The 13,801-nt window shown below is 34.6% G+C and overlaps 2 protein-coding genes across 3 annotated transcripts in view; both read right to left on the bottom strand.

Annotated features, from left to right (window-relative positions):
• LOC137918449 (uncharacterized) overlaps positions 1-13,801 on the bottom strand; it is a 179,984-nt gene that overhangs the window by 50,787 nt on the left and 115,396 nt on the right. The gene's annotated exons all lie outside the window — the stretch shown is intronic.
• Positions 1-13,801, bottom strand: part of Ddr (discoidin domain-containing receptor 2) — a 36,015-nt gene that overhangs the window by 3,856 nt on the left and 18,358 nt on the right. The window contains exons 4-13 of one of the 2 annotated variants that reach the window (XM_068777926.1): positions 10,289-10,520; positions 9,624-9,771; positions 5,620-5,915; positions 5,183-5,390; positions 4,625-5,080; positions 4,189-4,367; positions 3,345-3,467; positions 2,855-2,973; positions 1,213-1,464; positions 559-805 (exon numbers count right to left, since the gene is read on the bottom strand). In XM_068777926.1, the coding sequence (XP_068634027.1) occupies positions 559-805; positions 1,213-1,464; positions 2,855-2,973; positions 3,345-3,467; positions 4,189-4,367; positions 4,625-5,080; positions 5,183-5,390; positions 5,620-5,915; positions 9,624-9,771; positions 10,289-10,520 (2,260 nt within the window). The remainder of the gene's footprint in view (positions 1-558; positions 806-1,212; positions 1,465-2,854; positions 2,974-3,344; positions 3,468-4,188; positions 4,368-4,624; positions 5,081-5,182; positions 5,391-5,619; positions 5,916-9,623; positions 9,772-10,288; positions 10,521-13,801) is intronic. The other variant, XM_068777933.1, reaches the window with a different exon arrangement.

The raw sequence follows: 13,801 nt of genomic DNA, 5'->3' as shown, positions 1-13,801 counted from the left end.
AATGTTAAAAGTATTTGACGATTCTCAAGTGCATGTAAAAGCTTACTTAAATGAAGACGTAATTTGAATTTGACACTATTTTATTTACACTTTTTTGTACACTATAGACTAAAATAAAATAGGGTGGCCTGACTGTGGCTCCAGGAACGATTATTTTTGGATCCGATTGATTGTCGAATTATTTCAATATTTAAATTTATATTACCTATGTCAGCTCCTGGGAAATCGAAACAAATTACAATCGGAGAGCTTAGCTACCCCTGTCATAGACAAAAACTAGAAAAAAAAATTAACAATTCATATGGTACAAGAGGCGGTCTGATCGCTCGAGGTGATTTCTACCAGACAACCTTTGGATGGAGATGATAGACATGAAGAAGGCATTTTAGGGTGTACGTACATACAAAAACATATATTACTATACACATATAGGTATATACAAACGTACTTATATAAATATATATACATATATATACATAAACAAACATACGAATACAATATGTGTTTGATTTCTTTATTAACGATTTGTTCGAAAATTTGAACAGGTAACCAATTTACCTCGTTATCAGTCAGGTGTTCGTACGGCCTCCGCCTGCAGAGAGTGAATATCTCATGCAGAGTGACTGCGAACGCCCAAACGTCGCTCTTGGTAGTGTACTGGCCACTAAGCACCGACTCCCATGCTGCCCAGCGGAGCGGCAGCGGTACCCTGCCGTCCACTTTGTAGTAGTCACATGCGTACGCCTCATTGTCCGTTCCGAAATCGCTTATCTTTATCTGGTATCCCTTGCCGATGAGACAGTTCCTAAAAAAAAAACAAACAGAAAATTAAAACATCTATTATCTGACGGCAATCTGCCAAAGAGTGATTGTATATTAATTTAAGTTCAAAAAAATGCTCCAACTACTGTAATAAGAATCTAAAGTGAAAACAAATTAGGACGCCTTTTGTTAGTGATCCTTCGTAATTTGTTTTGAATGCGGGAGGTCGTCCGAAGTAGCTATGCGCGGGGCACATCCCTCGCGCAACCGACTGCTATTGGGTCTGAAAAAATCTCGTGTTTTGTAAAATTCTGATTGCTGAAACGAATATTGGTTCCAAATTTCAGGTTTCTAAGCGTAGTTGTATTAATATTTATATATAATATATATAAAAATTAATACAAGAAAGACATACATAGTCGTTGAATTAATAGAAAAAATATAAATTACCTTGTAGCTAAATCTCTATGAACGAAGTTTAGCGATTCCAAGTACTGCATGCCCGCTGCTATTTGCGTTGCAATGTTTAGCAAAGTGGGCGTGGATGGTGGAGGTGCGGAGCGTAAAAACGCACATAAGTCTCCTAGCTCCAGGTACTCCAAAATGACCGCCAGCGGGGGCGTCCGGCAAGCGCCTAAAACGCGAGCCAACTGCGGACACGACAACGCCGCCAGAATTCTCACGTCACGTTCGAACTCCTCCCTGAAAGTTAAATAATAAATGACTCGATCCGTCCGTGAATAAACAAACGGATAAGTGAAAAGAGAAAAATGTTTCTGAGAGGTCCGTTCGAAAATATTTAATCATTGTTTAACCTATCAATGTATATTTTACTTACTGGCTGTACAACGCACAGACAGATATTGTACACTTCTGTATTAAAAATATAATAGATATTGTACACTTTTGTATTCAAAAAAAATAAAACAATGTCACTGTCATGAAAAAATCAATGTTAAAAAACTTGAAAAGCTATTATTATAAATAAATCTTATGCAAAATTACGTGAGAAATTTGTCAGAACAAGACAAAATTATTTACACTTTAATTTTCTATATAAACTTTTGAATTTAAATAGCGTATTTGCGGGAAATAAATTTAAATTTTCGTTAAAAAAAATAATTTTGGTAATAAGAACAGTAAATTTACTGCCAAGGTCTGGACAATGTTCATAAAAAAAAAATGATTCGTAAATAAAACTCGATATTCAATTTTTCTTCATTTAATTCAGTTAATATAGTGATCATTTGCAAATCAAAATGAACGCTGTATTCAGATGATCCAGCAATCAGAATCAAGTTAAACAACGATTAACATGGGATTAATTTTAAATCAAGATAGGAAGTAAAAGATTTATTTTTTATTGAGATTGTTTTAAACCGCTAAAGTCTTTTTTACATTTATAACAGAGAAAACATAGTTAAAAAGAAAAGGTGTGCATTAATTCAGCATTATTTTTATTATACTAGCTTGAAACGTTTCTATATATTGGTGATTAGTATAAATGTGTACGTTACATATGTACGGATGCCAGATCCAATTGTTGAGCATGGCTGCTTATAAAACTAAGATGTTACTGACCCAATCTCCGATGACGTAAGCGCTGGACATAACGTACTAACAATGTAAGCGCTGACACGGTGACAATATATTAGTAAGTCGCTGTAAACTAAATATATAATCATTTATTAATAATTTAAAGTAACCCGTTTCCCTGTTTCTGAATTCTAAATACGCAAAGCAGTTTCTATTATTTTTGTGGGCAGTTTATTTTAAATTCAGGTCGAATTTAATCAAAGCAGAAAAGGAATCAGCTTTTTTCTAGGGTTCAACGTCCCGATAAATAACGAAAAAAATTTTAATTACGTAATTTATTAACGTAATTAAAACACTTTTATTTTTTATTTTCATTTTCTCTTTTAGCTATAGAAAATTGTGCTGTTTACTTTTCCTTTAAATAGCAGGAGGTGGGATTACGCGTAAGGTTTTCATTTAATGCTAAATATGTTGATTTGATGCGGCGGTAAGGAAATATAGACGTAAGCATGATGTGAAAGGCGAGATTAAAACTGCAATATAAAGCGCGTCATACATGATATACCTCTCCTTAGGCGAGGCGTCGTGACAGAGGAACTTGACGGCGACCAGTCTTTTCTCGGATGACACTGTTCCGTTGTATTCCGGCACCCCGTCTGCTTCCGCTACGTATACCTAGTAACATTAGCACGCATGTTAACAGCTGTTGCTCTTGAAGGAATAATATAAACTTCATACTTTGTACAATTTGTATTTATTTCTTGTTTATGTTTTACAGTTTTAAATGTTCGATATTGTGGCACGACCATCTGACATTTATTCCTTTCTGTTGTAACACCCCCGTTCCTTACTTAACTAAATGTTGCCGCTATAAATATTAAATAATATTTACTTCAGATCTATTGCAGTCTAGGAGCCCTGGGCCACATTTGATCCATCGTTTGTGTAACACTCTGTATATATTATGAGAAGATATAGCAAAGATGTTCGTAATCTTTACGTCACAGGCTTTATAAGTAAATTAATTAAACGATTGCGTCATTTACCGTGCCAAAAGCGCCCTCCGCTAATTTCGAAATCATCCGAAGTCTGTGACGCGGGAATTCAATGACGTTGGTCAATTCGAGGCGCCTTCTGAGGTCGATTATTACCTCCTGTTGACTCGGCGACTGCAAAATAAACACCTTATTGGATAAACAAAACTAAAATTTGGACAGTGTCTTATTTCTTATTTTTGATAACCAAACCAAAAACTTTTGTTATTTCTAAGTCATTAAAAACTATATTTTATGTCTAAGCTGTCTCATTGTACGCTCGTTAAGAATGTGGGCTTCTTTGAGTGCCACGCTAAGAGTTAGCAGAGACGGCGCATGAACACTGTTTGACAAGAGGTCAAAATAAAAATAAGGAAAGAAAAATTATATTTAGTAATCTTGTAATAAAAAGTTGATATAGCAAATTTGACGATACATAGAAATAATGATTATTGTACTTTGTAAACAAACTTTCCAACAGGTACATGCCTTGCTTATTTTTTGTTATTTAAAACTATTACAATAAAAAATGTGTTCTTATTTAATATATCTCTTATATAATTAATACAAATCATGATCAGTGTCATTGTATACGTCAGTATACAAAAACCGAGTCGTACGTATCTCGGGTATGTTTTGAGTTGTGATGGATACATCACCTCTTTAGAGGTATCTCCCCAACTTGCACGAGGTACACTTATCAGCGCTAATAGTCAAGTGTAGGTCGTTTCTTGAGGTTCTGCCTACTAGACTTGCGTCTGTGCAAAGCGTTTAGAAGAGCGGCAGATTGTGCTGAGACAACGTACAAAATAGAATGTCGCATTCATTGAATAGACAACGATAAGATAGGACTTACTCTCACGCTGTGCTTGGAGCGTATAGAGGCGGGCGCAGAGCGGCGTGCCATGCCAAGCTCCAGGTCACGATCGCCGATGGGCTCGGTGACGCGTCCGGACAGACTATCGGCCAGCCGTCGCTTAGTCAGCAGCGGCGCGGAACTTAACTCCGGCACCGCATAATCGTAGTTCGAACTGTCTGCACACACCATAGCAACTTACGTTAGGCAACGCTCCTAAACGGTTAATAATATTTAGACACAATAACACGAGCCAGTAGACGCTGCCAGATAGCTGGTAGATAGTTAGGCCACTGGATGCGGGCAGCGCAAGACCAGTCATCATGGCGTCAATTTGGCGGAAACCTATATACTATGCAGTGAACGTCTATCGGTTGATATAATTATGGTAATGAAACAAAATACTTGGTGTGCAATTAACTTGTGTTTTAATTACCTGAAAGGGCCGTATTTGAATCCTTTACGAAGTCCTTCATCTCTAGCAAAACTGTACTGTAACTGAAGTACGGTGCACATTTAAGAGCCTGATATGGCTCCTGATATTCGTCCGACTTGACGTCTAAACCGCAGTCCAATATCATTTTATTATCGGGCAAGACTGAAGTGCCACAAGGGTTGTATGTATCCGCGACCGTCCTCTTCTGGGAAATGGTGGATTTAGCTAACGGAGAAGCGAAGCACTTTCGGTGTTTGTGTCTGTGTATTATGATGAACACAGCTACACCTAATAATATAACCAGGGCTGTTAACACCCCCACCACTATAGCCATGTACAGAGGATCTTCTTGGTGCGCAGTTGATATTGGAATGTCTTTGTTTGGTCCTGTCTTCGTTTTATCCTTCGCCCCTGATGGCTTTAAGCTCTCTGGAGTGTAATTTCCTTGTGCTACGTCTGAAAAGGAACGCATGCTCCCGTCAGATGTTTGGATGTTATGTGATTTATTTATAGAAATTCTTGTTATAAATAAGTAATATAGAAGTAAAAGCGTATTACCAGAATCGAACACCACTTCGCTGATCAGTATCCAGCTAGCCGCGAAGCGTAGTTCTATCCGCACCCACTTGCCGATGCGGTGGTGCAACTTAATGCTAACGTTGCGCGAACTCTCAAAAATACTATCTTCAACGTAGGTGTAACGGATGGGCTCGTTTTGAAAATGGCGACCACCGATTGAGAATGAAATTATCGCTTCGGAGAATACCTAGCAAAAAAAATTGTCGTGGTAACTAATGAGTACATAAACCAAGGAAGATTTATATGTATGTGATTAATATTTAGATATTTAAGTCATTTAAAAATCTGTATCTGATAACAGGGGAAGATAAAAGTCTTTAAAAATAATTGTAACAAATGTAATAAAACATTTTTTATTAATCTATCACTTATAAATATTAAAAATGAAATAACCTAATCCAATCTTGTATTCTTACCTGCACATCTCGCATAAACCTATTGTTACAATACAGATGAACAGCGCTGAATTCTCTCACTTTATCGAACTCGAAAGTGATAACGGGTGGGTTTGGTCTAGACTCCTTCCTCCAACCAACCCAGGCAGAGTTGCGCGCAGCTTCACGGATCTCGTCGCCGCCGTATTGTCCATCAACCAATTGGCCCAAGCCACCGCGAAGTTCTTCTCCCCATTGACCGTCATAAATGATATCAGTTAACTCGATTCCATTCGAACGTTTGTCTCCTTTTGGCATCGAATATGCGACTACGCCCACTGTTAATATATTATCCACATGTAAATTTATATATTGTACGGGAAATGTTCACAAAAGAAGTTAACATCGATTTTAACTTTTGGTTAAATGCTTTTTATTTGAATGTGATGAATAGATAGAAATTAAAAAAGTCATGGATATTCGTCCAAAGTCGATTACTGTATGGTATAATAACGATGACTATATATCTATCCTAAACCCAGCAAACTCACGTGTCTGTATACATTAAATATATATAAAAATATATATGGGTTTTCATAGCTACAATTCTATTTTATTGTAAACAATATGTCAAATTTTTAAATAGACAAAGGAAACTAGTGTAAATGCAAAGTCTTTTTCGGATTGCACTGTAGAATAATAAGTTAACAAGACATAGGGGCAATTTTTAAAGGACACCATGTCCAAACTCAATGACGCCGCTTCTTAGTCAGCTTTGCAATAAGAATATAGGGCTGACAAAGATAAAAGCAATGTTTGTTCCATGTAGTCAATCACGCCACACAGTTCGATCTAATTACTTTATAAAGGCTTTACATAAACGGATTGTACTCGGCGGTTGTTTTTTTTTAAATAAGGCTAATAAAAGGCTTGAATTTTTAATGTAGGTGACTTCGAAATGTCTGCCTTGTGTATATTAACAAAACCTATAACAGTATATAATAACGTGTATCAGTAAATCAAAAGCCTAACATAAAACATCAAAGCCCCTACCAAATGCAACATCGGAACAGGAAGGTGACGCCATGATAGTGTCATCTCAGTAAATGTATTTTTATATTTAAATATCACTTATTTTTCACCTTATCTCATACCAATATCATATTTATTGCTTTTTTTTCTTAATGGCAGCCCTATATTATAATAAAAGCTTTGTTGCATAATTATAAGAGGCAAACGACAAATACAATACGTTTTCATTTATAATTCTACACGCGTTAGTACAATGGTGCCGACACCTGGCCGGTACTTTTACAAATTCATACTTGTGCGGGAAATTGTTGACACGTTGACTAAGTGCATTTAGCGATTGTTCATTTACAGAAAGAAAATATTATTAATTGTTGAAGATGACTCAGTCTTTAAAGTCTACGCAGTGCTATTAATCGAAAGTGTGCAAAGCACCTTTTGAATGGTTTACTTGGCGGTTCAATATAAACGCCAATGTATCGTAAGGTATGCTTTGTTTATGGAGGTAAGCATTAAGATGAAAGTAAAAAGGAATAAGGCTTTGTGATTAGTGACTTTAATCGTTTTAACTCACGGGACGAAGATATTATATCCGTATTTTTACACCTGCGTTCCAACTCAATTTAATCTAGAGTTCTTTTTTATTGTTTGTTAGCAATTATTAAAAGGAGCTATGTTTAATAACTTGGCAACTACTGCTACAAAATTACTGTATTACGTTTAAACACTAAAGAACACAAGTTTAAACAATTTTCAAAACATTCATTAGCATTTAAATTTAGGAATAAAATGAATTGCGTCTATAAGCGTATGTAATTAAGAAAAAATATTTAGAGTTCTATATTTAAACACTATATAGAACAATGCATCAGTACAGAGATAGAATTGTGAAGAGAACGACCTATTATATTATGTAATGGTCTTATCGAACCTATAACGTGATTGTATCAATTTAATGTGGCCATGTTAATCAACCATGGACCCATTACACATGTACGCTTCTATCATCGCTCTACAAGGAGAATATAAAGTCGAGTAAATATTATCATGCATTTTATTTTATGAAACGGTAAAAAGAGAAATTACGGCCGTCGAGCGGAAATTTCGATATGTAATTGGACTGTCAACATGAGTGTTTCGTATGTTTTTATGATTCAGCGAAATTTTAGCTTTAATAATTTCTACAGAAGAGAAAAGTGGATTCCCGATATTATATTTAAGATGCGATCAACCATTTGCTGTCATGAAAATAATGAAAGGTTCAAATGAATTTCTGCCAGTGTATGTTAGTTAACATTAAACCTTGTGACATTTTTTCCAGTTAATAACAACGCAAACTTATTTAAACTATTTAGTTTGAAATAAGTCGGCTAAGATAGCTAAGCCACGAATATTACATAATTTCACCCGCAAAGGGGTTGAAAGGCGTACATTAAAAATACATGTTTTGTGTGTTTCCAAGCACAAAAGGCAGTGTGACATAACTTTACTGAAGATTGCCATCGTCAATCGTAATAATATTAAAGACTCCTGTTTCTCAATGATATGGGTTTTGGTGGACACAAGTGTTGAGAAGATTCTCTATGCCTTTGTTTACCCATATCTTATGTATCTTATGTATATATCTATCTTTGTGTGGCTGCTAACTGCAGTAACAAAACAACGGTATCCTTCTGCCCAGTTCGTGCTACTGAGGGATTTTATTTTCCAGCACTATGCATGAAATGCGCAAATTAGCTTTAACGCCTAACTTCACCCAGCTGGGATCCAAGGGGCTACAAGAGTGCCCGACATTGACGGACATGCGGATAATTGCTTAGACCTTCTGCTGACAATGGATCTGTGTCAGTTTCTTCACTTTTCTGGTGAAATCGGTATCAAATCTCCCTTCTTGATCCTTGTCGTAAAGGCCGCCAACGAGTATGGCGTTACAAGTACGGATTGTGATGAGATATAGTCGTATTGGCATGCCTCTAGGCCAATGACCTTTCAGTGACCGGCAACACGTATTTCGCCGTAATCATTCTACTGAAGATTTTCTTAGGTATGCCAAGCATATCTGGAGTGAAGTTATCGATAAGAACCGTGAAGCACTTGTCATTTCTTTGGATGTCGCGAAGATTCTTGATAAGGTGCGGCAAGCTTCCTTTATACTTACGCTTACTCTCTGGCTGATGTGTTCGTACAGTTGACTTTTTGAAAGATCTATTTATACGAGTAGTCATTGCTGACTACCATCCAATCAATTGGCAATCATTGCCCGGGTCCACCGGGACGGTTTTTTGTACAACCCTTTTCCTGCTGCATATTGATCTTCATTAAAAGCCTGGTATTTTTTGGTACGCTGGCGACACCACGGTTACAGAAAGATATATATCTGATTCTAACAAGTCGGAGGAGCATTTATTCAGATTTATAGGAAAGCTCTAGTCGACCGCGTAAACTTGTCTTTACAGGCGATGTCCCAATAGGGAAAAACCAATCTGGTGAAGATTAACGTCAGCAAGACCCAGATGTGAATATTCACCGCAAAACGGAGGCCCTTTCAATTATCTCCGGCTTTACAGAGTGCATTAATGCCGGTGACAGATCACCTCAAACTGTTGGCACACTAACTTACAAATTTCAATTTTGGGTCATTAATAGTTTAAAGCTAAACGAGCTGAAAAACACTGGACATTCTGCTAAAGGTTCTGTCAAATGGTACTCTTAGCCAGATTGCTTAATTAACACGGTCAATTCCTCTAAATAGTATATGGTTCCCATTGCTATGTAACAACGGTTTCAATATTTTATGACTACAAAGTGCTGCAACCAATAAAATATCCGGCAATATTTTTACGAGTTTCCCTACAAAATCAATACTGCTACTTATTATAGATTTGACTGGTATTTATGCAAATGGGAAAAAATTATTTCAATTAATGTACAAATAGTACATATGTACTGTTGCGATGAAGTTTGTATATTTTAAAATTAAAATAAACAATAACTATTTAGAAGACAAATCCACTTACCGCTCCAGTAACACCCATACAATTCAACTCGCATACATACGGTGCGCCGGTGGGAGCTGTATGGTATGAAACGAATTTTAGAGGCCCAAATCGGTGGTTCTAAATGATTCTTTTTCTCCAGGTAAGTATTTGTATTCCCAGTTAGTATCTGTAAAAGTACGTATCATCAGTTTTTGTTTAAATTAATATAGTTAAGCTTCAGTAAAATAAGCTTAGTTACAATTATCTTATCTAAGTATTTCATAGAGTTGGTGTTTTTTTTTTTATTTATTTTTATACTGCATTAAGTAATGCCAAGGAAGAAATTTGTATAAATATTCAAATTTCACAACGCGGTCTCCTAGCGGTACATTTGTGACAGAAAAGTTTTTATTTGCCAACTCAGCCTGAAATAGCACCCGAAGTTTCGCGCAAGTTCCATAGCTTTGCAGCGCTTATTCAACTAGAGTAAAAACTTTTTGCATTAAGACGTATGCTCCGAGTAACGTTCGCCGACTTCATATAATACACAAACAAACCAATCACGGGATTTTATTTGTATTTACTCAACGTTCCCCGGTGTTATTAAGTTTTGTTTATTTTTTATTACAGTACAATGTGATATAATTATCGAGTCGCATTGATACTAGAATAAACCTAAAATGCAAGTTTGGAAAAATAATTACCTCCTGACCATCTGTGCCTCTGTATCTCACCCACTTGCCCAGCTTGGGGCGCCAATACTCAAGAACATAAGCCTCCGCGTACTCTTGACCCTGGCCATTTCCAAAGCGGCCCTGTGTTCCAGCGCCAGTAATTACGTGAATAGAATGTAAGTCCACCTCCAACCATTCTGTGGACTCTGTTGTAATCTGTGACTTGGGACACCATGCACCGCCTTTTATTTCTTGGTTCAACCTGGTACAAAAGTTAAAGAACTTTTAATAAATGGTTTAAATTTAATAGCGTTTCAATATAAGTATAATTAAAAATAAGCTTAAAAACTAATCAATAGATCGTTATAATAAACCTCTTGGGCCACATAACGTCTGCATCAACTGAAATAATGTCATTTTTGATTGTAGTTTTGCAAAGAACACATTACAGATAATTAAATTTAAAGATTTATAATGCGTTTCTCGAAAAACATAAATTAAACACCTAGGCGATACCTAAAACTTCGATTCGACTCCTCATTTATTATTTTATCATCTTTATGCGAGAAATATTTTATGTTATACTGACTCGATCTATCAATACGAATATTATCAATTCCGCTTGCGTTTAGATTTATAGATCAACAAAATGTTAACACATGACAATGGAATCTAATAAGCCAGCACAGAATCTAACTCTGATTTTTTGTGTAAGCACAACGATAGTGAGAGAAAAAAAACAAATTAAGTTTATTTCCCATTCTGTGTTTAATAGGTACAAATTCACATTAATTATCTGATTTAAATTTATATGGCAATAGTATAAAAATATCAAATATCATTATATATTTTTGCATATATATAACACTAAATACATATCCCATTGTTTATATACATAAAGTATATATGTACTTTTTGTTAGTCCACGTAAATATATGAAACTCATGAGTTGATGAATCAAAATATGCATAATTGTTAATGATGAACTTCTTTTATGTTATACAAAGTACATTAATTACTTTGATAAAAAAATCCTGGAAGCGAGATTCAATGATTTGTCTCAAAGCGGTTTTAAAAGACTTTATTTTTTTTTTGAAGTTACTCAAGCAGCTATTAAAATTACGAAAAAACTATATATCGTAATGAACCAAGCCAAACAGAACGATGTCACACCTTATGTAATAAAGAAATTAAAAATTTAAGAAATTAGAAATTAAAGTAACAATTTTTAAATATTTATCTCAATATTTGATTTGCTAGTTGTCCATATAAGTCGACAATTTCGGAGGTAAGTACCTAATATTTTGCCATTAATTATATTGCAGTTTATTTAACTTATGAATTTTATATACAACTAATGACGGAATGTAAAAAATAAGTACTTAAATCTGTCATGAAGAAGAAAAGAAGTACAGTAATGTAATTAACGTATTATTAACTTCTTTTTTAGTAACTTTATTGTAATTCGCGGGAAACATATAATATACATAAGTTAAAAAAAATTATATCATTTGCCACATAATTTTTGGCTACAATAGGCATATATATTATTCCTAGCACACGAAATCCAAGCGAAAAGCAAATCCTCATAATTGCTATTACTAATTTCATAAAACTCAAATAACATCTAGTACCCTTAATTAATTTAAATCGTTGCTATGTTATTGGTCAGCGAAAATTCTATCGTCTAAAATAAAGCTTTCCAAACAAAGGTATTAATCGATTTTTGCAGCTTTTTAAAAAGTACAATCACTTATGTGTCACCATGTGCTTGCACCGCTTTGTCCAATCACATATGTAGATGCCTGGCCATTAAGACTTATTGGCGCGAGACGAGCCGTCAGTGATGCGTCAAGAAGCCGTTTTCGTAATTGATACCGCTTTAAGAGATGCAATCTGTCGAGGTATCCGAAGCATATCTATATAAAAGAAAATTATAACATTTTTTCGACTGTATCACTCTCGAGATTGCAATGAATTTCTTTAGGCGACTTATCTTTATAATCGAAATTTTTAAAATCGCAAATCAGTGAAACCTGAAATAAAAATAAGTTTTCTCATGGTAAATTCGAACATGTACCGGAAAAATATGAAGAATTATTTGAAAGAGAAATACTTTATGACTTTTGATGTTAAGGTTTTGTATAAATTCGAAATTAATAAAATTCTGTGATTTGAAGAACCCTTGTTTAATTCAACATTCTTTGATAAATTCCAAGAGATTTACGTTTATACAAGGTTACAGTAATGAACAAAGAAATTAGGCGCAATTATATACACCAATTCATTCTCATTATTATTTCAAATCTCACACCCCGTGTCATAAGAAAATTCGAAAACCACATTTAATTAACTTGTGTTTTGACAGAAATTTGTCGAAATTTATCCTTGTAATAAATCTTACTATTGAATTATTTTCATCAAAGGAATTAACAATTAATGGCATTTTACTCTTTCAAATTTAGTATTGTTAATATGATATTATGTACCAAATAATATGTACCTTTTAAACGTAAATGTTCGATTTCGTTTCGATTTCAACAAATTTTTAATGTTACTTAGTTATTAATTATGGTGATTAGGGTTACCGCTTATTTTTTTTCGTGAAACGAATAGGTCTCTCATTTAAAGACATAGGATGTAAAGAAACATCGCTAACATCATATATTGTTGGAGCGAAGTCAGCTATGTTGACGTCCGAAATTGAATTATCTCAAACTGTGTTTAGACAGCCGAGTTAATTACTTCCAATGCAGAAAAATACTTTTAAAACGCAGTGGAAAAGTAGCGTTTACACTATAAACTTGTAGTTATACGTGTATTTTATTTAATTTTGTAACAATTACCATTTAAATCGACTTAGAAATTGTATGACATCATACAAATAATAGCTAAAAAGACATGAGGGTTATCAATAAAGCGATTCATGTTATACTCTAAAATTATTTTAATCCACGTTTAAAATAATGTGAAATATTTATGTCAAAGCTCAAACGCACGGACTATGATCCTGCGGATGGAATGTAGAGAATTTTAGAGCCTTCATGTAAAAGCATTTAAAATCTCGTTTGTTGTTATTCAAAGCTGTTCCTTCATCGTCATCACATTTTATGCTTATGAAATATAGGACGTAAACACTTTATACAACCTGCATAATATGCAAAATCTCAAGAGTCACGTATAGCCAAGTTGCCTAGACGCTCTTCACAGCAGACATGCAACTCTCTGTATATTTACCATTTAATATACTAATATTATTTGAGTTTTTTTTTGTATTTCTTTAAAGAAATCAAAAATCCATCATAAGCCGTAAATAACAACATATCATTCCTGACTTTCTTGGTTGTATAAAAACCAACATAAATGATATGCTTGATAAAGCATCAACCTAAAACTACGCTGTTATGTATAATATTAAGCCGATGGTATGCGGGGATTTGAATTTTGGACATAAACCATACTATTTACCTTCCTTATCAAAGTAAAACTAAATCAATAATTAAATCTTACAGCACTCATCATAACTCAATGTTTTGTTGCTAA

This window comes from Battus philenor, unplaced genomic scaffold (assembly GCF_028537555.1).
Source record: "Battus philenor isolate CCGP_79_NKW_IND1 unplaced genomic scaffold, ilBatPhil1.0.hap1 SCAF_1, whole genome shotgun sequence".
In the NCBI taxonomy this organism is placed as follows: domain Eukaryota; kingdom Metazoa; phylum Arthropoda; class Insecta; order Lepidoptera; family Papilionidae; genus Battus; species Battus philenor.
This window is presented reverse-complemented; position numbering and strand designations above follow the sequence as displayed.